The 27478-nt window shown below is 39.9% G+C and overlaps 1 protein-coding gene across 2 annotated transcripts in view; it reads right to left on the reverse strand.

Moving 5' to 3' along the window:
- LOC115210263 (ER degradation-enhancing alpha-mannosidase-like protein 3) overlaps positions 1-27478 on the reverse strand; it is a 413751-nt gene that overhangs the window by 251948 nt on the left and 134325 nt on the right. For both annotated transcript variants that reach the window (XM_036501986.1, XM_029779124.2), the window contains exons 5-6: positions 25383-25495; positions 22619-22772 (exon numbers count right to left, since the gene is read on the reverse strand). In XM_036501986.1, the coding sequence (XP_036357879.1) occupies positions 22619-22772; positions 25383-25495 (267 nt within the window). The remainder of the gene's footprint in view (positions 1-22618; positions 22773-25382; positions 25496-27478) is intronic.

The following is a 27478-nucleotide window of genomic DNA, read 5'->3' on the forward strand; positions in this document are numbered from 1 at the left end:
TGGGTGTATAGGTCTTCAAAAAGGAACTAGACATTGTCCTCTCCATGACAGAAGATGATCCAATAGCCCAGCATGAGGTAGAGATGCAGACAATGGAATCAAACTCCCTCATACACTAAAAGGGCCAACAGCTGGGAGTGGTGATGTGAATTCCACCATCCTGAGGAAATCAGCAAAACCATGGTGGTGCTCCAACATGACAGCAGCTGCATAGCTGAAATGAATAAAACAATATATATATATATATATATATATATCATCATCATCATCATCGTTTAACGTCCGTTCTCCATGCTAGCATGGGTTGGACGGTTCGACCGGGGATCTGGGAAGCCAGAAGGCTGCACCAGGCTCCGGTCTTATCTGGCAATGTTTCTACAGCTGGATGCCCTTCCTAACGCCAACCACTCCGTGAGTGTAGTGGGTGCTTTTTACGTGTCACCAACACGGAAGCCAGTCGAGGCGGCGCTGGCATCGGCCACGATTCGGATAGTACTTTTTACGTATCTCCAGTCCAGAGGTCCTGGCATCTGCCGGGTGCCAGTCATAGGATTGGTTCAATTTTGATTCCGATTTCACTTGCCCCAACAGGTCTTTGCAAGCAAAGGTCTTCATTGGCATAGGTGCCTGTCGTCGGATGAGGTTCGATATTGACTTCGCTTGCCTCAACAGGTCTTTGTGTGTCCAAGGGAGGAAAGGCAGGCATAAGTGGGCAGGACTCACTTGTCCTGCCTGGTCTTTTCACGAACAGCATATTTCCAAAGGTCTCGGTCGCTGGTCATTTCCTCAGTGAGACCTAAAGTTCGAAGGTCATGCTTCACCACCTCGTCCCAAGTTTTCCTGGGTCTACCTCTTCCACGGGTTCCCTCCACTGCTAGGGATTGGCACTTTTTCACACACCTATCTTCATCCATTCTCGCCACATGACCATACCAGCGCAATCGTCTCTCTTGCACACCACAACTGATGCTCCTTAGGTCCAACATTTCTCTCGGGGTACTAATGCTCTGTCGAGCATGCACACTGACATTACACATCCATCGGAGCATACTGGCTTCATTTCTCGCGAGCTTACGCATGTTCTCACGAGTCACGGCCTATGTTTCACTGCCATGTAGCATGGCTGTTTGTACACATGCATCATACAGTCTGCCTTTTACTCTGAGCGAGAGGCCTTTAGTCACCAGCAGAGGTAAGAGCTCCCTAAACTTTGCCCAGGCTATTCTTACTCTAGCCGTTACACTTTCAGCACACCCACCCCCACTACTGACTTGGTCACCAAGATAACGGAAGCTATCAACTACTTCTAGTTTTTCCCCGTGGAAAGTGACGGAAGTTGCTTTCTGCAGATTTTCAGAGGTTAATGCTCCTGAGCATCTGCCACATACAAAAACCATCTTCCTAGTTAGCCTTCCTTTGACATTGCTGCACCTCTTATGTGTCCATAGCTTACACTTGGTGCATCTTATAGAGTTCCTACCTACACCTTTTCTACAGATCGAGCAGGGCCATCTACCTGAAGGCGTTTGTGATTTGTCTACCTTCCTACTTATTACGACTTTGGTTTTAGCTAGATTGACTCTAAGGCTTCGATTCTAAACCTTGCTTCCACACCTGAAACTTCTCCTCCAGTTCTGATAGTGACTCAGCAATTAGAGCAAGGTCATCAGCATAGAGGAGCTCCCAGGGGCATCCTGTCTTGAATTCCTCCGTTATTGCCTGGAGGACTATGATAAATAGGAGGGGGCTGAGGACTGAGCCTTGGTGGACCCCTACCTCTACCCAGAATTCTTCACTGTACTTGTTGCCAACCCTCACCTTACTAGCAACGTCCCTGTACATGGCTCGCACAGCTCTCACTAACCATTCATCTATCCCTAGTTTCCTCATTGACCACCAGATGAGGGACCGGGTGACCCTGTCGAAGGCTTTCTCCATGTCAACAAAAGCCAGGTAGAGGGGCTTATCTTTGGCTAGGTATTTCTCCTGCAGCTGCCTTACCAGGAATATAGCATCAGTGGTACTTTTCCCTGGCATGAACCCAAACTGCATCTGATCTAGGCTAACTCTCTCTAATTAGTTGGGTTATGACCCTCTCCGTAACCTTCATCACCTGATCCAACAGCTTGATACCTCTGTAATTATTTGTATCTAGGGCATCACCTTTACCTTTGTAGCAGTTGACTACTATGCTGCTACACCAGTCATTGGGTATGACTCCTTCGTGTATCATCTGATTAACTATATGGGTGACTAGGCTATAGCCGACACTACCAGATATTTTGAGCATCTCTCCAGTGATACCTGATGGGCCTGGGGCTTTCCCTGTCTTCATGCTTCTAATTGCCTTAACTACCAAGGAACTATCAACTCTGATAGCTGGTCCCTCTCTTGGGTCAACATTCGGCAGACTCTCTTTATCCCATTCATTTTCTTTATTCAGCAACCTTTCATAGTGGCGTCTCCAAGCCTCTCTCTTTGCATCCTCATTTAGCGCAAGTGAACCATCTTCCATGCGAACACACTTCTCTCCTACCACATCACAATTCTCTCTCACACACTGTCTTGCAACGCGAAACACCTCCAGTCTTTGGTCCTCACGGCGCAGAACATTGGCAAATTTTTTCTTATCTGCTTCCCCTCTGGCTAGATAGACCTGTCTCCTAGCTTCCCTTTTAGCAGTCTGATACAATTCCCCGCTACCCCCATTCTTCCAGTGCTTCCAAGTCTGTCTCTTTTCTCTAATAGCTCTGTCTACAATAATGTAATAAACTAATAATGTAATAGAAACAGACATATATTATAAACCTACAGATTCTAAGCAATATCTTCCATTCAATTCATGCCACCCCAGACACACCAGGATGAATATCCCCTTCAATCTAGCAAAAAGGATATGCACTATAGTTTCTAATGCAAACACCAGAGACACACGACTACAAGAACTAAAAGATACCCATATCACCAGGAACTACCCACCTTCACTTATTGACATATGCATTCAACTTAACATCCAGGAACTGAGAAATCCCAAATCAAAAAAAAACTTACGACCAAAGGCCTTACCATACATCTCCACACACAACCCTCTCAACAATGAAGCCTTCGGCACCATCCTCCAAAACATGCCCCTCCTAAAAAAAGACCACAGAATGAACACAATTCTCCAAACACACACGATCAAAAAAAGCAAGAGACAGCCAAAATCTATGAAAAGTCTCCTAACACAAGCCTGAATACACTCTTCAACACAGAAGCCGACAGTAAAAAAACGTGGAAGACCCAATTGTGGGATATGCGATTATCTAATTGAGGGATCAGAGTTCTCCTTCAAACAGGGACAACGGTTTACAGTGAAAAGCAACTTCACATGTGCTTCAGAGAACCTAATATACACACTAACCTGCTCTGGGTGTCAAGAGCAGTATATAGGCCAAACAAAAAATAGTTTGCGTAAAAGAATGGCCCTGCACTGATCCCAGATAAGAATTCCCCAAAATAGAAAAATAGCTTTCAGCCAACACATAGATACTTGCGCCAACAACAAAACACCAGGCTTCAGGATTTTCCCCCTCTACCAATTTAGGGACGATACAACCTCGAGACAACAAATAAGTAAAGAAACTCTCTTTATTACAAAATACAGGCCACTTCTTAACGGGTCTATGACAAACGATTAATACACCTCAGCTTTAGAATAACAGAAATACACACGCAAATATTACATTCCAAAGAATCCATTACAAATCAGCCCCAATCACAACTATAATCCATAACATGCCAACTTCAAGTCATACAACACCTCACTACTTCCACTCATTCATATTCTCCCTTCTCTTTTTTCTTCTTCTTCCTCTTCTTCATCATCATCATTATCATCATCATCGTCGTCATCATCATCTTCTTCTTCTCCTTCTTCATCATCATCATCATCAACATCGTCATCTTCTTCTTCCTCTTCTTCTTCTTCTTCTCCTGCTCCACCTTCTACTTCTTAACTTTATCACTAATGCTTTTTAGTATAACTCCTATGCAAATTCCATAAACAAACCTTTCAATAGAAATATTCTCCTGCTAGCCATCACTGACCATTCAAAATACAACAATCAAGGCACTCCCAAATTTTTCCACCCCTTCTCCTCATCAACCTTCTTCTTCTACCCTTCCAAGAATTCACAACAACACACAAGTAACAAGAGAGACAGAGAAAGGCAGAAACAAGAAAAATGCCACTTATATTTGAACACTATACAAATATTCCTTTAAAAAAACTTTTCTTTTAATTTTTCTAAATTTAATTATTTAATCATTACAGTTGAAAAGGTCTCAAAATGACCGAAACCAGTACTGAAATGTTCTTTATAAAATTATTTTAGCATTTTCTATCTTGACTTGTTTTTTCATATATATCAACTCGTGTGTTCCTTTTCACCCTTATACATATATATATATGGCGTTAGGAAGGGCATCCAGCTGTAGAAACATTGCCAAATTAGACTGGAGCCTGGTGCAGCCTTCTGGCTTCCCAGAACCCCGGTCGAACCGTCCAACCCATGCTAGCATGGAGAACGGACGTTAAACGACGATGATGATGATGATGATACATACATACATGCATACATACACATATATATATATATACATACACACACACACATATATATATACATATATATTTATATACACACACATATAAATATACATACATACATATATATATCTATACACACACTAAATATATATATATATATATATATATATATATACCTTACATATATATAATATACATGTGTATACACAATTAAGGATAAAATCATAAAAATAATGATCTCATCAGTGGCCAGCATATAATAAAAACCATATAGATAAGAATTAATATCTCTCTATATATAAATGGCAGTTTGTCTGTCTGTGTGTCTGTCAGGCTGTACCCTCACCCTGACCATGGCTTTCAACCGATTCTGATGAAACTTGACACACACATAGCCCAATGTCATAATTCAAAAGTAACGCAGCGAAAATTTTGAAAAGTTCCCCCAGTTCTGAAAAAAATTGATAAATTCGACATGGGGTCGAGAATCTAAGCTTCTTATATGCAACACATTTTCTGTTGTAGTTTTCGCAACTTGCAATCAATTTTCACCAAACTCATGGTGAAGCTTAATGTTACCCTATGAAACTTAATTCTGACGTTAGTTTTCCATGCAATACCTTACCATCAGAAAAAAATCGATAAAATCATGCCATTTTGGAAAATCGCGTTCAAATTCAAGATGACATATTTTCGACAATATCTTTAACAAATTGGCAGGAATTTTTTTTTAATTCACAGCAAGCATCATGTCTGCTCCAAGGAGCTATATTGCCTTTTTTATTCCAATAGGATACTTTATTACTGGAAAAAATCGGTTAATTAAATCATATGTGGCACACATAGCAAACCGATTTGTGTATTAAACACAAACCACAGACTGTCTAGGGGGCGCAACTCGACCTTTTAACTCTCTTGGGAGGCGCAATGATGTTTTCATGTTTTCGCCCAAAGGGACAGCTAAGAACATCATATACACAGAAATATTCGAGTGAAGAGAAGACATTGCAACCTACACATGCGCCTTCGTTCCCTAGGGGGAAAGGACTAGATTGGGATTAGTCGTTGCCTACTAGGGGCTCTTACATACCCAGGCAACGCCGGGCTATGCTGCTAGTAGATACATAATTTCATAGATATGATGATAGATATAGTATCTATATAATTATATATCTATATTAATTCTTACCTATATGTTTTTTATTACATGCTGGTCACGGATGATAATTTTATCCCTAACTGTGTATACACATATATATTACATTTATTTACTTTGATCATTATATTCATTATGGTATTATTTTGATCAAATACACATGTGGTTGAGATGAATAATGGGATTGCCTCATATATACTTGTAAATGTATTCATGCATATACGCATGTATTTGTATGGGTGTATATATATATTTGTATTTATGTACATTTGGTATATTCTACTGACAAAAGTAAAGTAACTATTATATTACTAAACCAGAAATTGTTTGATCTAGAATTAATTTTTTTAAAATTTTGCCCAATCTTTTTTATTCATTTATCTTGTTAGGGGAATGTAAAAAGTGATGTGGGTTTTAGAGTCATTTGACATCTATTTCTAGCATGTAGGTGCTGTTTCTCAGTACCCTGAATTATATTTATATCAATATAATTAAAAAATAAAAAGTCTATTGCTAAACACTTAGGTAGCTGTAGTTAACAGAAACTCAACCTCGGTGGTTTCAAATCCCTGCAACGCTAAACAATTTTATTACATCTCCTTTCATTTCTATACACTTTCAAAGGGGTGGACGAAAACCTATGATTGCAAAAAGGGATCACCTCGGTAAATCTATTCAAAGTTTTTGGCCCAAAAGACTTAGGGATGGCAAGGGATTCTTTTACACACAACTTACACTTATTTATATTTACTCTGAAGTAAGGGGCTCTTGAAATAAAGGACTATTCCAGAGAATAACTCTTATTATTCCTCTATAGATCATATATATAAGATGCAAGAGTGGTAGAGCTACAGTATTTTTCATTTGAAAACGAGCTCTAGCCTTAAAATTTACTGTACTACCTATAAGTTAAAGGTGTTTAAAGCCTCTAAGGGATAGATATAGCCAAAGGCACTTCTGGTAATTACCTCAGTGGATAACCGTAGTTTAATTTATATAGGTGAGAAGAAAATCGAAGACAAATAACAAACAGAAGTGTGTCTTTTGCGCTAGTAAGCCATTATTTAATTAGTAAATAAAGGTGAGAGTGAAGTTGTTTACGATCGTTTCTGTTTACCATAGTGAGGTAAATATATATTATATTTTTGCCTCGTAGCTAATGGTAGACATCATCAGAGCAAAGAAGTCAGAGGTAGCGAGAAGTGTGAAAGATCGATGGTTACATCGGGAAAGAGAAGATCAAAGATTCAAGTGTCTTACATTATATTGGGGTTCACAGTTCGTTAAGTCCGTTATGAGGTGGATGAAGAATATAAGTTAGTTGGATCTGTGGTCTCATGTTTATTCAGTGACATGTCTTGCATGTGCCTGTGACTTCTGGGGGTTCACCAGCAGTGCAATGTAAGGGAGCTAACTCTAATTAGGGAAAACAGGTGCTATTATAATGACCTAGGCGTCTATTGAAATAAAGGTTGTAGGTGGTTTGTATTATTACAGAAAGCAATATATTGGTGTAAAATATGGAACAAGCGTCAGTCGGATCTAGTGTGTAGAGAGACTCATTGCCATAATACTATTTCGTTATGAAGAGTGCATATAGAAAAAGAGGGTGGGAAGGGAAAGTTTACTTGTAAGTATCTTAGGTGGTTCTTGGTTAAAAAGAATTATATGCATATATAAGCTAGCATAGGATGTAGAATAGGTATGTAATTATTGGTTTATGTGGGTTTGGAGTAGAGTAGTATAGAATATGTGTTAGGTATTTTGTGTGTTCATCTATAGTGTAAGTTTGGATTGGTGTAAGTGGTTAAGGGGAGGTAATGTGCTGGTGAGTAAGTCTACTAGTAGGGGTGAGGCTAGGATAGTGATATGTACAGGATAGAGTGTGTTTAACGAAACTTGGAGAAGACAAATCAGCCTATATGCAGACAAAATACTATTTTCATGTTTTTTATTCAGTAGAAGAGGTTTAGCCATTAATATTTTCAGGTTCTCTGTTAAACAGAAATCACACCGTTTATTAGTAGTATTATAAGACAAGGCAGTTGCTAGGATGTGCCATTTTAAACTATAATTAATTTTTTTATCCTTTAATTCTCAGATGTAGCTACTAAGCCCTGTAGAGTTTGCTTTACTTCTATTTCAAAAGCTATATTGGTGTGAGTTGTACCTCAGTATTATTTGGGTTTTTGTGGCGCCTATATATGATTTCATAGTGTTATTTGTGATTATGTTGCATTGGTATACTACATTTTCTGTTTTACACCTACTAGAGAATTGGCACTTATTTCTGTCTCTGCAGCCACATAAAGTATTCTGTCTATCTGTTCTAGTGTTGTGTTGATGGGTTATTCTTAGGTGGGTCATTGTCCATGTTACTTGAAGGCATATCTTTAGGGATGGGATTTCTTCTATTTGCTGGTTGGCTGTTCTGTTTTATGTTGCTGATTTTCTGGTTTTATAGAAGGTTTTCAGTTTATTATTATTTATCGAGGCTATGGTAGTAGCTCAGTTATTAGTCAGGCCATGGCCTACTCTGATTTTATTCCGAAATATTACTGCATATTTATTATTTACATTCAAATGTTTATATATGAGTTTCATTACGGAGCGAACTATGTTCGACTTGAACTGCATGGCGAAGGAGATTATAAGCCAGATCTTGTCTCTATCTCGTTTATTGTTACTATTGTTAATTTTTGGTATAGAAGCTGCTCTCAGTGTTCGTATAGTGTGTGAAGTTATAGTTATGGTTATTGTATTTCTTTCTATAGTTGTGTTTATCATTAATGTTGTTTGTGGCAGTTTTATTGGGGTTATGTCTATACAGTTTATGTGAACTAAATGGCTTGGTGTTATCATTCTTTACTGGGGTTGTATTGGTTCCTTGGGGCTTGTTTTTATTTTTATTAATATTTAGGTTTATATTATTATTATTATTGTTATTATTAATGTGATTGGTCATGTTAGTATTCTTAATTTTATTGATTTGTATGTTGCTAGTATTCCTTTTGTTTGCAATATTGTTGGTTATTTGTGTATGAACCTTAAGAGTGTTTGTATTGTCTATTTGTTATTGTTGGTGTTAATCTTATCTGAATTGTTCATATTGTTCTTGTTGCTGCTAGTTTCATTTGGAGTTTGATTAATGTTATGAATATTATCTTGTGCATTTATATTATTCTGGTTATTTGCATAGTGGTTAGAGTCTAGGTATTTAATTTTTTGTTTAAAGCCTGCTTTATCTAATGCACTTTTGTAGATTTCCTTGTACTTGTTAAAATTATATTGGTTGGAAGAGAGGCGTGAAATTCTATTACTAATGCTTTGTACCAATCCTCTCTTAATAAAGTTGTGATGGTTACTGGATGCATTTATGTATTTAAGGTTAGTGTTGGGTTTTATGTAGGGTTTGTAGAGTCCTGTGGCTAGGTTGCAGTTTGCATCTAAGTAATTTATGGAGTTGGGTTCATTTTCTATAGTGAGAGTTAGGACAAATCTTTTAAAGAATTTATGTAATTTTTTCTTGATGAGTTCTAATCTCCTATTTCAGGTTTTTTTTTTAAGTATGAATAGTGCTTTGACCCTATATAATCCTCCCTTGAGTTCTGGGAATTCGTCTTGTAGGTATAATAGCAAATAGATGCCCACTAAGTCTTACCAGAGCTAAATCTGGGGCTCCCATGGTGATGTCAAAGTTATTAGGAGTGTCCTTTCTTACTCACAGTTTATTATCGAAACTTATCACTGTTTTCCACGCTTCTACTATTACGTTAATTTCCTTCCTAGTTAATTGGGTATAATTTTTGGCAACGATAAGGGCGCTATTTAGGATTGTAGGGTTCATAGATGAGTAATCATCTACTATGTCTATTTTTAAGAATTTGTAGTTTATCTTGTTTTGGATTCTGGAGAACAAGTTGAGAGCTTCATATGTGTTGGACCATAGTTCTAGGGCTATCATATTCCTTAGCTTAGGGATGTATTTGCCTAATATCAAACCAATAATTATATACCTACTCGACATCCTATGCTAGGTTATGTATGCATATAATTCTTTTTAACTGAGATAAACCTAAGATACTCACAAGCAAACTTTCCCTTCCCACCCTCTTTTTCTATATGCACTCTTCATATATATATACATATATATACACACACATATATATTTTTTTATATATAAACATATACATAAATATATATATATATATACATACATACACACAAAACACACATATATATTCAAATACGTACATAGGCAGAAATATACTCATACACATATGCACATATATCTACACATATACTCATACATGTTCTTGTGATGATATAGAAACATACTTATGTTAAAATATACGTTTACAATCACGTACTTATACACATAAACAATCATATACATACACAACAGCATACACATTCCACAACATCGATAGACCCAAAAACATAATTGTATAGACATACACACACCCACTTAAGCACATATACATTATTGTTCATTCACAAAATACTTACGAACAGGGGACACTAGGAATTTAAAATGGTGTTATTGAAAGAAACTAGATATTGTGAGAGGAGAAGAGGGATAGAAAGATTGGGAGGGGGAAAGAAAGGAGAGAGAGAGAAGAGAGAGGAATAGGCATATTGTAAATATTACTAAGCACATATACATTATTGTGCACACCGAAAATATACATATGTATGATAGCAAAAGTGGGTATATACGCATATACATATATGGAAAGCCAGGTAGTAAGGGAGCTCTAGAAATTTAATATGGTTTTAAGGAAATTAACTAGATTGGGTGAGAGAAGGAGAAAAGGAATAGGAAGGTGTGGAAGGAAAAAAAACTAGGTAAAAAGAGAGAGTGAAGAGGAACAAGCAAATTATATACATAATGCACAAAAGAAAAGTAAAGAAGGGTGCATTAAGGTTATGGGAAGTAAGATGGAAGAATAAAGAAAAGAAAATTTGCAGAAAATATTATATGTTTATAGGTGGATATTATTTGAAAGAACTAAAGGAGTGTCTTTTCCAGTGAATACATTTGTAAATTCTCTGTAAATTTGCTTACCAATTTATTTTTAGAGAAGAGAATAAAATACTACTATTCTATGCATAAAAGATTTCCCTTTATCATAAGGAAAATATCTAGAAAGAATTTTCCATTCTAAAGAAAATGATTTGTTAGAGTTCTTCAGGTACCAGATTAGTTTACAGAGTCTCATAGAGTTCTGCTTATGATTGTATTTAAAGGCAGATGGGATTTCAGATATTGAGGATAATCCAAAGTAAAAATATTCTTTGTTACCACAAGTAACCTTGCATTGGTAAACAGCATTCTTAATTCTGTAGTTTCCATTTAGGACATAGGTTTTACCAGGGTCACAATTGTAAATATATATCTGTTTCTGTGTATGTGTGTGTGTATATATATATATATATATATATATATATATATATGATGCATGTGTACGAACAGCCATGCTACATGGCAGTGAAACATGGGCCGTGACTGCTGAGGACATGCGTAACTTTGCAAGGAATGAAGCCAGCATGCTCCAATGGATGTGTAATGTCAGTGTGCATACTCGACAGAGTGTTATAGTACCTTGAGAGAAAGGTTGGACCTAAGAAGCATCACATGTGGTGTGCAAGAGAGACGGACTGCATTGGTATGGTCATGGGGCGAGAATGGATGTGGACAGCTGTGTGAAAAAGTGTCGCACCCTAGCAGTTGAGGGAACCTGTGGAAGAATTAGACCCAGGAAGAACTGGGATGAGGTGGTGAAGCACAACCTTCAAACACTGGGCCTCACCGAGGCAATGACTAGTGACTGGGACCTCTGGAAATATGCTGTGCATGAGAAGACTCGGCAACTGTAAGTGAGACCATAACCTTGTGGCCTATGCCAGGGGTGCAACCAGTTCACTTATGCATGCCTTTCCTTCATTGGACACTAAACTCGGTTTTCAAAGACCTGATGAAGCAAGTGAAATCGAAATCAAATTCTATGACTGGCATTCATGCTAGTGGAGTGCTAAGAGAACCATACGAGTAAGATCGTTGCCAGAGCAACAAGCTGGCCTCTGTGCCAATGGCACATTAAAAACACCGTTCAAGCGTGATCGTTACCTGCGTTGCCTTATTAGCACTTGTACTGGTGGCACGTGAAAAAAAACATTCAAGCGAAGTCGTTGCCAGTGCCGCTAGACTGGCTCCTGTGCAGGTGGCATGTAAAAGCGCCCACTACACTCTTTGAGTGGTTGGCATTAGGAAGGGAATCCAGCTGTACAAACTCTGCCAGACTGGAGTCTGGTGCAGCTATCCGGTTCGCCAGACCTCAGTCAAATCATCCTACTCATGCTAGCATAGAAAGCAGATGTTAAACGATGATGATGATGTGTACATACATGTGTGTGTATATATATATATATTATATATATATATATATCATCATCATCATCATCATCATCGTTTAACGTCCGCTTTCCGCGCTAGCATGGGTTGGACGGTTTCGACCGGGGTCTGGGGAGCTCGGGACTGCCCCAGGCTCCAGTCTAGTCTGGCAGTGTTTCTACAGCTGGATGCCCTTCCTAACGCCAACCACTCCGCGAGTGTAGTGGGTGTTTTTTACGTGCCACCTGCACAGGTGCCAGAGGGGTCTGGCATCGACCAAGTTCGGATGGTGCTTTTTATGTGGGGGGGGGTATAGAAATATATAGGGGAGCACCAGTGGGGAGGGTGGTTCAGAGAAATGATGACAGGTTCTAGGCAAGTAGAACGTAGGATATCAAGAGAGGGGTAATGCATGGTGAAATAGCGTGTTGAAGAGGGGAGTTCGAAGAGTAGACACCTATAATGGTGGTGGGAGAAGCGACATCCGGTATAGATGGAACAAAAATATAGAGATATCCGGTATTGGTGGTGGGGGTGGGCAAGGGCGGGTGCACCGGGAATATGCGAAGGTTGAACTTTAGAGAAACGGGCGGGAATGGCGATGTTTTTAGGGTGGCATGTAGAAAGAAAAGGAAAGCAAAGCAGATTGGTGGTTATAAGTTCAAAACATTTAAACGGTAGACAAATGTATGTATGTATGTATGTATGAAATAGAAGGGAGAAATCTTAGCCTGCTCATGGACATCGCTGCAAGTCAGGGGAAGAAATGATAGTGAATGGTGGAGATCGAATTAAAGGGAATATGCGAAGGTTGAACTTTAGAGAAACGGGCGGGAATGGCGATGTTTTTAGGGTATATGTATATGTATATATATACTTATATGTATGTATACATAAAGTTATCACATAGTTACTTAGTTATCCCCTAAATTCTGTCTTAGAATGTCTGATAGAGAACTCTCAGATTTTTCAAGTCTATTTCACTATTATCAACATTTGCTGTCTCATTTAAACTATGCTAAACAGAGCCCTTCCTAGTTCGAGGTGCGCCCGCCCTCACACTTCCTCAACCTATGCCGGAAGTTCCTATCGTTCCTATCCTTTGCCAACACTGGGTTGCCTCCCATGAACACTTCAAAAGGCTGTATGCCATCCCCACCCCTAGTCTAGGGCTATCTCCTATGTAAGGTAATGATCATATAGTGCGAAATATGAAAGGGTAGTGTGTGCAGGTTGAACTGAAGGCTACTGTATTGTTTGTCTATGAATTCTGCCAAATGCGAGTTTTCTTTACAGGTACATGATGCTGCTGTCCCCCGTCCCAGGGTCTCTAGGGCCCATACCTCCCACATCCTCAGGGTTGGCAATCTCAACGTTGGCATACTGAAAGGTAAATCTAGTGAGATTGTGGGGATGCTTGAACGGAGATGTGTCAATATGTGCTGCAACCAAGAAGTAAGGTGGAGAGGAGGTTCGGCTAAGTTCCTCATAGGCAAAGAACACAGGTACAAGATTTCTGGGCAGGGAACACTGACGGGGTCGGGGGCGTTGGTATACTTCTTGCTGAAAAATGGGTAGGTAAGGTAATTGAGGTAGTCAGAGTATATGACAATACTTAAGATTAGATTAGTGCTTTACCATGGGTTAGCAACCATTATATCGGCCTATGCCCCTCAGCCGGGGCTACCCGATGGACAGAAAGACCGATTCTATGACACCATGCTGCAAACTACTGTGTTGACAAATGACAGGGACCTTCTTTTTGCGGCTGGTGACTTCAATGGACATGTTGGACAACATACAGGGGGCTTCCATGGCGTACATGGATGCTACGGCTATGGTTTCCACAACGAGGAGCGAACCAGGCTGAAGGAGTTCTGCGATGCAAATGATCTTATGGTTTGCAATACTAACTTCAGGAAACCTACCAGTCACCTAGTCACCTACCAATCAGGACGACATACTAGCCAAATTGACTACATCCTCACCAGAAAAAGGGAAATGCACAGAGACCAACTTCCGCCACATTCCAGGAAGAAAAACTAGAAGTAGTTGATAGCTTCCATTACCTAGGTGACCAAGTCAGTAGCAGAGGAGGGTGCACTGAAAGTGTAATATACAAGAGGTAAGATGGAGAGGAGCTTCAGCTAAGGTCCTCACAGGCAAGGCACATAGATATAAAGTCTTCTGGCAAGGTAACATGGATGGTGTGCAGGGTGTTGGCATACTCCTTGCAGAGAAATGGGTGGATAAGGTCATAGAGCTTGTCAGGGTATGCGATAGAGTGCTTAAGCTCAGGCTAATCCTACAGAACAGCACAGCTACAATTATCTCTGCCTACGCCCCACATGCTACCAACTGATCAGAAGGACCACTTTTATGATACCCTTCTACAGGCTACCTCAAAGACAAGCGGCAATGACCTCATCTTTGAGGCTGGAGACTTTAATGGGCATGTTGGGCGGGAAGCAGGTGTCTTCACTGGAGCACATGGTGGCCATGGTATTGGCACCCGAAATGAGGAAACCAGGCTACTGGAGTTCTGTGATGCATGTAACCTTTTAATCTGCTACACTAACGTCAAGAAGCCAGACAGCCGCCTTATAACCTATCAATCGGGGGATTCTGCTAGCCAGATTGATTTCATCCTCACCAGACAGCAGGACGCAGGGTTGCTCTTAAATACAAAGACCCTCCCGGGTGAAGAATGTATCCCCCAGCATAGGTTAGTCATTAGTGACTTTAGGCTCGAGGCCAGAAGGATCCCAAGAAACAGACCAATCTAGAAAAGAAGGATTTGGAAGCTAAAGAACCCTTCACATATCAGAGATTTAGGGACATCCTCATCAAGAAATTTGATGAGACGGAGGAGGAGCTACAGACATTGGACATAGAAGGTAACTGGAAATTCCTACGGGACAGCTTGCTGAGTGCCACAGACCAAGTCTGCAGATGGTGCAAAGTCCCTTCCAGACCTAGAGTTATGTGGTGGTGGAATAGTATGGTAGACAAAGCCATTAGAGCAAAGAAACAGGCCTGGAAAGCCTGGAGGGATGGGAGTAACAGGGAACTGTACCAGGTAGCCAAAAGGGAGGCTGGGCGACAAGTATACATAGCCAAGAGCAAAGCGGAAAAGAAGAAGTTTGCCAATGTCCAGACACGTGAGGACCCAAGACTGAGCTATTTCGCATTGCTAGACAGTGTGTGAGAGAAAATTGTGATGTCACAGGAGAGAATTGCGTCCGCATGGATGATGTTTCTGAAAAGAAAGAGGCTTGGAGAAGCCATTATGAAAGATTGCTGAATGTGGAGAATAAATAGGAGGAGGAGAGCCTGCCAAATGTTGACCCAGTAGAAGGACCGGCTATCTGTATAGACAGCTCCCTAGTAGATAAAGCAATTAAGGGTATGAAGCCAGGAAAAGACCCGGCCCATCAGGAATCACTGCGGAGATGCTTAAAACATCTGGTGCTGTGGGCTACGGCCTAGTCACCCGCATTGTAAACCAGGTAGTTCATGATGGAGTCACACCCAACGACTGGCGTAGCAGCACCATAGTCAACTGCTACAAGGGTGATGCTCTAGATAGAAATAACTACAGGGGTATTAAACTGCTGGATCAGGTGATGAAGGTCACAGCCCATCTCATTAGGGAGAGAGTCTGCTTAGATGAGATGCCATATTCCTGGTTTGACAGCTGCAGGAGAAATAACTAGCTAAAGATAAACCCCTACACTTAGCTTTCGTGGACTTGGAGAAAGCCTTTGACAGGGTCACCGATCCCTTATAAGTGGGCAATGCAGAAATTGGAGATTGACGAATGGTTAATAAGGGCTGTACAGGCCCCTTACAGAGAGGCCGCTAGTAAGGTTAGGATTGGCAATGAGTATAGTGAAGAATTCCGGGTAGAAGTAGGGGTCCACCAAGGTTCAGCCCTCAGTCCCTTTCTATTCATCATAATAATGTTCGTCCTTCGGGCTTGAAGATGACCATCGACATCATTTGGTGGAATTGCTGCTATGAGACCGGAGGTGGCTGGTGAGGCCAATCCGGGCAAGAAAGCCCCTCCCACAAGTGGGGCAGAAGTGGGTAGGGGCTGTGCTATTGGTGCAGGTGGCTCTGGCTTTCCGCATCTGGCGTTTCTGTTCTGCTGACTGAATCCATCTCTCCTCGGCTGTCTTTGCTCCTGTGGTGATTGCAGTGTGCCAAGATGAGCAGTCGGCAGCAAGTGTCTCCCAAGCCTCTGTGCCGATGGAGAAGTCTTTGAGAGAGACTTTGAGACTGTCCTTGAAGTGCTTCTTCTGCCCTCCGACTATGCGTTTGCCCTGGCTGAGTTCACTGTAGAAGAGCTGTTTTGGGATGCGAGTGTCGGACATGCGGAAGATGTGGCCTGCCCATCTCAGCTGGGCCTTGCGCATGATCATGATGGTGCTAGGGAGATCTGCCTGCTTCAGAACTTCCGTGTCTGGGACTTTGTCCTGCCAGCGGATGTGAAGGAGGTTCCAAAGACACCTGAGGTGGAAGTGGTTTATCTGGCGCTCGTGCCTTCGGTAAGCAGTCCACGTCTCGCAGCCGTATAGTAGGGTGGTAAGCATGACTGCCCAGTAGACTTTCAGCTTGGTGTTGAGGCTGATTCCTCTCCGCTCCCAGACTTTCTTTCGCAGTCTCCCAAACGCGCTGCTTGCCTTGGAGATTCTGTTGATGATTTCAGCATCTATGTTGGCATTGCAGGAGAGAGTGCTGCCCAAGTAGGTGAAGTTTTCCACCGATCGTAGGATCCGCCCGTTCACCTTTATCTGAGGCTCATGGTATTGTTTGCCAGGGGCTGGCTGAAACATCACTTCGGTTTTCTTGGCACTGATGGTGAGACTGAAGTTGTCACAGGCTGATGAGAACCTGTCCATCCCGAGCTGCATCTCCTGCAGCATTGCCGAGAATATGATGCTGAACAGTGTTGGGGCCAGGACACAGCCCTGCCTGATTCTGTTGGTCACCTGGAAGACTTCAGACAAGTTGTCGTCTTCAAGGACTCTGGCTGTCATTCCGTTGTGGAACTGGCGGACAATTGCAATAAATTTGCTGGGGCAACCAAATTTTCCCATGACCTTCCATAGTCCCTCCCGACTGACTGTATCGAAAGCCCTGGTGAGGTCAACAAAGGTCATGCAGAGGTCAAGATGCTGCTCCATGCATTTCTGCGCAGAAGCCACACTGGCTCTCAGGGAGAAGGCCTTGCTCCAAGTGTTCCAGAAGGCAGTCAAGCAGGACTCGGGCCAGGATCTTGCTTGCTATGGACAAGAGGGAGATTCCTCGGTGGTTGTCGCAGGACTTATAAATGTGGACGATTGTTGCGTCCCGGAAATCTTGAGGGAGTTGTTCCTTGTCCCACATCGACTGGAACAGGCTGCTGAGCTGACTGATCATGGTGGGGCCGCCCGACTTGAACACCTCTGCAGGTATGGCGTCAGAGCCTGGAGCTTTGCCGGTGGACATTTTTTTGATGGCTCTGCTCACTTCCTCAACTGCAGGGGGAACAGCCAGCTCGTGGTTTGTCGGCACCTGGGGGAGTCATGCGATGGCTTCCTCGTTGATCTGGGCTGGTCGGTTGAGCACGATGTTGAAATGCTCCGCCCATCTCTCCAGGATCAGCCTCTTGTCAGTCAGAGAGATAGGTGGAGCATATTCATCATAGACCTCCAGGCAATAACAGAGGAATTCAAGATGGGTTGCCCCTGGGAGCTTCTCTATGCAGAATCACTAACGGAACTAGAAAAGAAATTTCGGGTGTGGCAGCTAGATTTAGAATCAAAAGGCCTTGGAGTCAATGTAGCAAAGAACAAAGTCTTAATAAGTAGGAAAGGGAACTCATCACACACACCTTCAGGTAGGTGGCCCTGCTCGATCTGTAGAAAAGGTGTAAGTAGAAACTCCATAAGATGCACCCAATGTAAGCTATGGATGCATAAGAGGTGCAGCAACATCAAAGGAAAATTAACCAAGAAGATAGCTTTCGTGTGCAGCAGATGTACAGGAGCAATAGACACCACAGATACTCAGAAAACAGATTCCATCACACTCCAGGGGAAGAAGCTAGAAGTAGTGGATAGTTTCCGTTACTTAGGTGATCAAGTTAGTAGTGGAGGTGGATGCTCAAAGAGTGTCACCACTAGAATACAAATAGCCTGGGCAAAGTTTAGAAAGCTTCTATCCCTACTGGTGACAAAGGGTCTCTCACTCAGAGTAAAAGTTAGATTGTACGCTGCATGTGTGTGAACTGCCATGGGCTGTGACTGCAGAGGACATGCATAGGCTTGAAAGAAATGAAGCTAGCATGATCCGCTGGATGTGTAATGTCAGTGTGCACACACGACAGTGTAAGCGCCCTGAGAGAAATACTGGACATAAGAAGCATCGGATGTGGCGTGCAAGAGAGACATTTGCGCTGGTATGGTCATGTACTACAGATGGATGAGGAGAGATGTGTGAAGAAGTGCCACTCCCAAACTGTTGAAGGAATCCGGGTAGAGGTAGACCCAGGAAGACATGGGATTAGGTGGTCAAGTATAACCTTCGAACGCTGGGCCTCACAGAGGCAATGATGAAAGACCAAGAGCTCTGGAGATATGCTGTGACTGCGAAGATCCAAGAAATAACGTGAGTTCAAGGCTGTTTCCTGCACCAGCTTCACATAGCAACCCCAGCCCATCCAAAGTACCTTGGATTGTAGGATGGCTTGCTGTGCTTACCTTGGATCATAGTGCGACCTGCTGTGCTTGAGGAGATCTACTGAATCAAGTACATTAACATCAAAATAAAAATCAAATGGAAATTGTAGTTGTGATACCCATGCCAGTGGGCATTTTGCACATTTTGCACCAATTGCACCTGAAAGGTGGGTGGTTTGCTACTCTAATAAGTACCTATGTACCTACTTTGACTAATTGTGATGAAGATAATACTATTTTTTATACCCAGCTGAGAACCATACTTAGGAAAATCCTCAATTCTTGTAAAGTCATTCTACTGGAGGGTTTCAATGCCAGGGTTGGAACAGACTGGCAAACATGGAACTCTCTAGGATGTTTTGGCGTGGGGAAAATGAATAGCAATGGTCTCATGCAGCTGGAACTTTGCAATGAACATGGACTTCACATCACAAGCACTCACTGTATGCACAAAGGTGATCACACAACGTGGATGTATCCAAGATCTAAAGTTTGGCACTTGCTGAATTATGTAATCATTCACAAGCATGGCATCTATTACATTTGTAAAGTCCTTTCATGGATCGGAATGCTGAACAGACCACAGTCTGGTGCGAACAAAGTTCTGAATGATGATTATAGTGAAAGGGGGCCAGTTAGCATTCTTCAGCTTCAGAATGTCTGAGGAAAGAGCTTCAGACTCGCTTGTCCAGCATTGAAAATACTACAGTATGGGAAGATTTTCGAGACCAGGTTCTTCAATGTGCTGCTGAAACACTGGGATATGCTGCTGCCTCACACAGAGACTGGTTTTATGAAATGATACTGAAGTTCAGCGACTACTGGTTGTAAGGTACCATGTCCACAATGTATAGCTGTACAGAGGACTTTCAGCTGTGCAGTGAAATCTAGCACTTGCCCACTATAGTAGTGTAAAATCACTACTGCAGTGATCTCTCAGGAAGATGCGGAACACTTGATGGGAGGATCTTGCTCATGATGTTCAGGCTGCTGCTGATGCAAATGACAGTAAGAAGTTTTACCATTTTATGAAGCAACTTTATGGATCTAAGAGTTCTGCATCAGCTCGTTGCAGGATTGAACACTTCTCTGAACTCCTAGACCATGAGTCAGTTGTGGATTAAACAGTAATTGATACTATGCAACAAAGACTTTACATTGGCTCCTTAAATTCCACTCCCTCAATAGATGAGGTAATGACAGCCATAAGTAAATTGAATCTTGGTAGGGCACTGGGAAGGGATGGAATTTGTGCTGACGTCTTGCGATTTGGTGATTATATCATACAGTCCCTTCACGAACTCAGTGTAGTCTGAAAGGATGGTGCAATGCCTAAAAACTTGAAGGATGCAATTGTTCTTTCTCTCTACAAAGGAAAAAGAGCAAGAATTGTGTGTGGTAACTACAGAGGTATTGCTGTACTATCAGCTGCTGGCAAGGTTCTGGCAAATATTCTTCTTACCACCTGAATGGGTGTCTCACAAATGATGTCCTATCTGAATCTCAATGTGGCTTCCGATCTGGTAGAGGGACAATGGATATGATTTTCAGAGCACATTATGATTTTCACAGGAGAAGTGCTATGAGCAGAATATGGATCTTGCCCAGATATTTATTGATTTAATCAAAGCCTTTGTTACTGTGAATAAGGCCTTGCTGTGGAAAATACTTAGCAAACTTGGATGCCCAGATCACTTTGTATCTATAATTAAATCATTTCATGATGGGATGGAGGCTTGGGTCTATGTTGGTGGTGGCATGGTGGGACCCATTCTTGCAGAGAATGGTGTCAAGCAGGGTGACATCCTTGCCCCAACTCTCTTTTCTTTGTACTTTGCTGCTACTTTTCCTCATGCTTTTGCTAAGATTAGCTCTCTGGGAATATATGTCAGATATTGATCTTCTGGCTGCTTCTTTAATCTGCACCAATTGGCTGCCAATTCAAAAGTTTTCCAGTTTCTTATTTGTGACCTCCTTTATGCAGATGACTGTGACTTAGTCATTCATACAGTGGATGACATACAAATACTTATGAATTGTATTTCTGCTTCTTGCATGGCATTTGGACTCAGCATTAGCCTGCACAAGACCGTTGTAATGTTCCAGCCTGCACAAGACCGTTGTAATGTTCCAGCCTGCACTAGGAAATCCAAATGTGGAACCAGCTATCTTGGTTGAAGGAACAATACTGAAAGTGGTAGACAAGTTTGTCTACCTGGGCAGCACACTTAGCCGTTCTTGTTCCCTAGCTGATGAAATATCTTTCAGGCTGCAGAGAGCAACTGATTCCTTCTAGTCATTTCAGTCTCATGTCTGGACCTAACATGGCATCACAAGGCAAACAAAAATTGTTGTGTACCATGCATGTGTACTGAGATTGCTCCTTTACTCATGTGAGACACAGACCCTTTACCAACATCATGTAAAGGTCCTTCAACACTTTTATTGGAGATATCTGAGAGACATTCTGAATGTTGGCTGGACCTTAAAAACTCCAGACACACAACAGTGTTAGAAGAGATCAATAAGAAGAGATCGATGAGCTGGCAGAAACGTTAGCACACCAGGAGAAATGCTGAGCGGCATTTTGTCTGCCGTTACGTTCTGAGTTCAAATTCCACCGAGGTTGACTTTGCCTTCCATCCTTTTGGGGTCGATAAATTAAGTATCAATTACATCCTGGGGTCGATGTAATCGACTTAATCCCTTTGTCTGTCCTTGTTTATCCCCTCTATGTTTAGCCCCTTGTGAGTAATAAAAAAATACTTATTTCATTTGCCAACATTACAAAGAGGGTACATATATAGACAGAGAGGTTAATTTCATCATTAAGAACATGGTAGTAGTATGTCCTTCTCCATCTGTAGATTTTTTATACAGTGATAAAAAATCTACAGATGGAGAAGGACATACTACTACTATGTTCTTAATGATGAAATTAACCTCTCTGTCTACCCTCTTTGTAATGTTGGCAAATGAAATAAGTATAAAAATGTACATTGTCCGTTTAATTAAAAAATTCTATATGTGGCTGAAGATTGCTCGACATTTTAAAACTGATGTAATACGTACAGTGTTTAATAAAATGAAGTAGCATGAAATGATTGTACTACACTACCTTGGATATCCTTGTTGTTTATTTTGATTATAATCACCCCCATTTGATTTATATGGATAATACCATACCAAATTCTGGTGCCTTTAACTTAAGTACCATATTCATCTGAATCTAAATTTTGCTGAACATATATATATTTATGTATGTATATATATGTGTATGTGTGTGTGTATGTGTATATATATATGTGTGTGTGTGTGTATATATATATGTGTGTGTTTTCCTATCTCGTCATTAAAAGCACAAAATAGGTAGTTATAAACAGTCAACAACTGATCAGCGAGTTATCTTCTTTCGGTTTTGTCCTGCACTTTTCTCTCATGTGTTTACGTATTTTTCACTCGTTGGTGATTTCCTGTACTCAATTTGTGTTTTTTATTTTTGTGTGTGCATGTATGTATCTATATGAGTGTGTGTTTATATGTATGTGTGTGTGTGTATGTATATATATGTGTGTGTGTGTATGTGTATATATATGTGTGTGTGTGTGTGTATGTATATATATATATATATATATATATATGTACTTAATGTGTATTTTTTATTTTTGTGTGTGTTTATTTTTTATTTTTATTTTTGTGTGTGTATGAACTACAAAATGCAAAATATTAGTAAAATGTATAAGAATACTTACTTTTGGATAAGGAATCCCAGTTGTAGTATTGAAGGCAGGAAGTAAACGTATGCCTACATCATGTGCCATTGTAAGCAATTCGTTGTTATACCAAAGCATACCTTTTCGTTTTTTCTTTAACAAATTTGCAACTACATGACCTCCTAACAGCCCACTGAAAAGAAATTTCATATTTGTTGTGAAACAGTGCATGATACTACATGTATAATATATCATTCTATTTTGGAATTATTCATAGATTAAACATGTTTTTGTATTTATATAAATGAAGAAATTGGCAATTCACAAAACCAAATGATATTTAACTCATGACATTTTAGATTGTTAAATCAGTTGATCATCACACTGAAATGATTTCACAGTAACCCCTTTTATTAAAACTGAGGATCTGTGCCTCCCAATTTAAAAGAAATGTACATTCAATATAAAGTGGTTAGTTAACCATGTAAAATGATTGGTGTTAGGAAGTGCACCCAGCTATAAAAATGATGCCAAAACAGATAGAGCATTGTGCAGTCCTTTAGCTTACTAACTCTTGTCAAATCATCCAACCCATGCCAGCATGGGAGATGCACAGATGATGATGAGGAAATTGTTGAATAACTAACAAAAAGACTTTGATATATAGGAAACAAAAACTTTTATATTAACAATCAACTCATCAGCACAAACACTGCCACTTAGACCTTGTATTCCTCTTCCTCCAACTCCTTCTCCTCTCTTTCAGTGATAGAAGCTGATGGTTTCCCTATAAAGAAGAACTGTCTCCCTTCAGTTATTAACAATGTTTTCCCCTCAATCTCTTGTGTCTTTAAGGGAATGCCAACACCAGGTTTGCAACTGCCAAAAAAGAAAAAAAGACACAAAAAACTGTAAGATTTATACTGATGATTCCGTAAGCACTGCTAAAACCCAAGAATCTTAAAAGGTGGTACCCTTTTTGTCCAGACTCTTCTGTATATTTGCTGGAATCCAAAACACCAACCCTTTTTGTACATTTGCTGGAATCCATAACACCTTTGCAATTTCTTTCTGCTTCTCATTTCTCTCAGATTGGCCATCTTTATGTCTTTTGTCTAAAATGTGTTGTTGAATATACAGTATTATAGAAGCAGGTAGAGAGTGTTATGCAAGTTGTTATATTTTCAGAGGAATGGTTGTGTGGTAAGAAGCTTGCTTCCCAACCACATTGTTTCAAGTTCAGTTCTACTGCATGGCACCTTGAGCTTATTACAGCCCCAGGTTAACCAAAACCTTGAGCAGACTTTGTAGAGGGGAAACTGAAAGAAGTTCATTGTGTGCTTGTATTTGTGTCTATTTGTACATAGTCAAGATTTACTAATTCCAGAATAACTATTTGAGATTTTTACTTTTTGCTTTCCTTATTGTTTTGATAACTAAATAAAGTCTATTTTGATAACTAAATAAAGTCTATTTCCCTGTTTTAGAATGGAACTAACAAACATCATAACACAAATGCTGACTAGTTTGCATGCTTCACCAATTTGGTTGATGTATCAGTTGCCTGATTTCTGTAATCTCTGTTATTGATATTTTATCCTCCAAGTTTCCGTTATTTTTCCACTGGAATGTCTTTCAATTTCTTTACATATTCATCATGTCCAAATTGTATATTCTCTCTTTCCTTTTTAATATCTAATCCAATTACTGGAACTCTATTAGTTCTTCACACTTGACTTTAAATAATTTATGAAGCCTATTTATGAACTTGTATCTGAAAGATCTCTGCACCTCCAAGGCAAAAACCATCAACATTAGCAGTAATGATACCAAGAAGTTTGTTTCCACAATACTATGTAGATATTATCAGAGAGTATTTTGAGGCTACTGTTCCAGACTTCATGTATTCTTCTCTAATCATTTGATACTAGAATCTTGAGGCACTAGTCAAGCATATACACATTTTAAAAGTTTCCATTTCTTGGGGAGGATCTAATTAAACTAACCTGTTTATTCGTTTGTTCTGTAAAAATGCAGTCAGTCTTAATATCCATCGATTAGCATACCTAACCATGAGATGCTATAGTTATAACATATACACTCTTTGAAGTATTTCTAATACTACTAGTATCTCTATTCTGAAAGCCTCTTGCCACAAGTCTAGCTTTAAAAATTTGTTTATCATTCAGCATTTTATAAATTCAATTGTAGATATTTTGAGTTGAGTTTGGTCAGGTACTTGTATGTAAATTTGATTCTCAGTTCAACTTTAAAGTTCATTTTTCCTCGCTTTGTCCAAGTCAGTATTTGACAAGAAGGAAACCATTATACTTTGCTTATCATTTAAATATCCATTTCTAAACAGCCTGTCTTGCTTTTCCTTCTAGTATAAAGGAAACAGGGGAGCTCAAATTTTATGTTCTGTGCAGATCCCAAATCTGCAATTCCTTTTTCCATGACTATCTCTAATTACTGTTTTAGTGGCAGTGAGATAAGAAATTTTAAAGCAGTCTTATATTCACCAACTGTTGCTGTTCTATCAATGTTAAATCAGAAACAAAACTTTCAGGCACAGAAATCCCCCCGCCCAAAAAACTATATTAATGATCAACAAATGTCTCCCTACACCTAATGTTCCTCAGCCTTCAACTCCTAATTTCTCAATAATTGATTATCTTCCTTTTGGGGATAAACTGGCCCTGCTGCTTTTACAGAATGAATTGTCTCCCTGAAACTGTTAATGCAGGTCTTAATATAAAAATTTATGTCATTTACAAAACAAGCAAATCAATATATAACGTACCCCAAAACTCGAATGTTAGTTTCAAAAACAGATACAACAACATCATTATCAAACTTTGTGTTTTTGATCACCAGCTGAACAGCATTTTCAAATTCCTCTAACTGACCAAGTATCTAAAAGAAACAAACAAAAAATATAAAAAAGGGAAAAGAAGTTTGAATATTTTTCACATAACATGCATGTCAAAGACCAAATATGTATACACAGACAGTGACACACATACAACAATGGTGAAAAGTGAGAATGAGTGCTAGCAATAAGAAAGGAATGACAGTGAAAAAGAAAAGTAGAAAGACAGATAGGTGCATATTTTGCTGTGGGTGGTACTTCTAAATATTTATTCAAAACTAAGTGGTAAGAAACTGCTTTCCAACCACACGGTCCCTAGTTTAGTCCCACTGTGTGATACGTTGGGCAAGTGTCTTGTACTATAGACTTAGGCCAACCAAAGCCTTGTGAGTGGATTTTGGTAGACAGAAACTGAAAGAAACCCATTACATATATGTATGTATGCATATATATATTAGAAGAAATGAGGTACTCAGAAATCTGGATAGTTTTATATTTAGTGGAGTTGTCAAATCGAACTTTTGCAGGAATTTTGTCTCTTTTTATAGTATTATTGAGTGTGTAGGAGTGGGGAGAGATATAAGATAGTACAAGAGGGTGAGGAATGGGGAGAAAGTGAGAGAGAGCACGTGCATGTGTGTGTGTTTGTATCTGAAAGAAGTGTTAAAGAAAAAGAGAAGGAAAGGAAGGAGAGAAAGAAGAAAAATTTTTTTGAGATCTTTACAGTTGGTCAGTCTTTCAATAATAAATGATTCTTGGCTTTTAGAAATGGCAAACTTAGCTGGTCACTCCAAGGGGGGCAAAATGTCACTTTTCAAAAACTTGTCTGGATTTCTTTTTATCATTGTCTTGTGAGAGAGAGAGAGAGAGTGTGTGTGTGTGTGTGTGTGTGTGTGTGTGTGTGTGTGTGTGTGTATGTATGTGCACGCATGTGTGTGGGTGTCTGTGTATCTGAAAGAAGTGTCAAATGGACAAGGGAATGAAAGGAAGGAGGAGGAAAGAAGATAAAAATGTGTTTACATTTTTGCCGCTGGTCAGTCTTTCATTAGTAAATGATTCTTGGCTTTTAGAAATGGCAAACCCAGCTGGTCACTTCAAGGGGGGCAAAATGTCACTTCTCAAAAAATTGTCTGGATTTCTTTTAATCATTGTTTTGTGTGAGAGAGAGAGTGTGTGTGTGTGTGTGTGAGTGTGCGCGCATGTGCATGTGTGAGTGCCTGTGTAACTGAAAAGGGTGTCGATGGAGAAGGGAAAAAAGAGAGGAAGAAGAAATAATTGTGTTGGCATTTATACCACTGTTCAGTTCTTTCAATCCAATGTTTGATTCCTGTGCTGATATGGGTTGGAGAATCTGGATGAAAGATTGTTTTTATTTATGTATATGTATAGTACTCTGTGTGTGTGTGTGTGTGTGTGTGTGTGTGTGTTTAATACAATTTACTTTACAAAATTGGTCCTTCATCTAGTACAAATTATTATAGAAATATTTTCAGCCATTCAATTTGGGGGAGAACTTTGTTATGAAGTATTTTTCCATATTTCTCCGGAAGGAGGTGTCATTCTTTGGATATTTGTAGAAGGGAAAGATCTTAAATTTTCCTTCTCCACATGCATCTAGGTGTTTACTCAGTGGAACCTTTTGCAGTTCCTCCAGTCGGACATGTTGTCGGTGAATTCTTGCTCATTGGCAAAAAGAATTTCCAGTTTTAACTATATAATTCTCCTTGCATGAGGGGCAGGTTATGCAGTATATTATGTTCTGCATCTTGCAGTTCATGTCTGCATTTACTTTGAATATGTGACCACTCTTAAATTTTATTTGTTTGTCTCCTTCTATATATTTGTAGATGGGGTTACTGCAGATCCCACATCTACCATCTCTGCACTCTTTTACAAAGAATTCAGTTTTAGTTTCTGATGAGAATTTCGCTCTTGTTAGTTGTTTCTTCAGATTTTTGTCTTGTTGTTTACTGTTTTATATGCAATATTTGTTTGATATGTTTCCCATTTTGGAGCTTTGTAGGACT

This window comes from Octopus sinensis, linkage group LG1 (genome assembly GCF_006345805.1).
Source record: "Octopus sinensis linkage group LG1, ASM634580v1, whole genome shotgun sequence".
NCBI classification, from domain to species: Eukaryota; Metazoa; Mollusca; class Cephalopoda; order Octopoda; family Octopodidae; genus Octopus; species Octopus sinensis.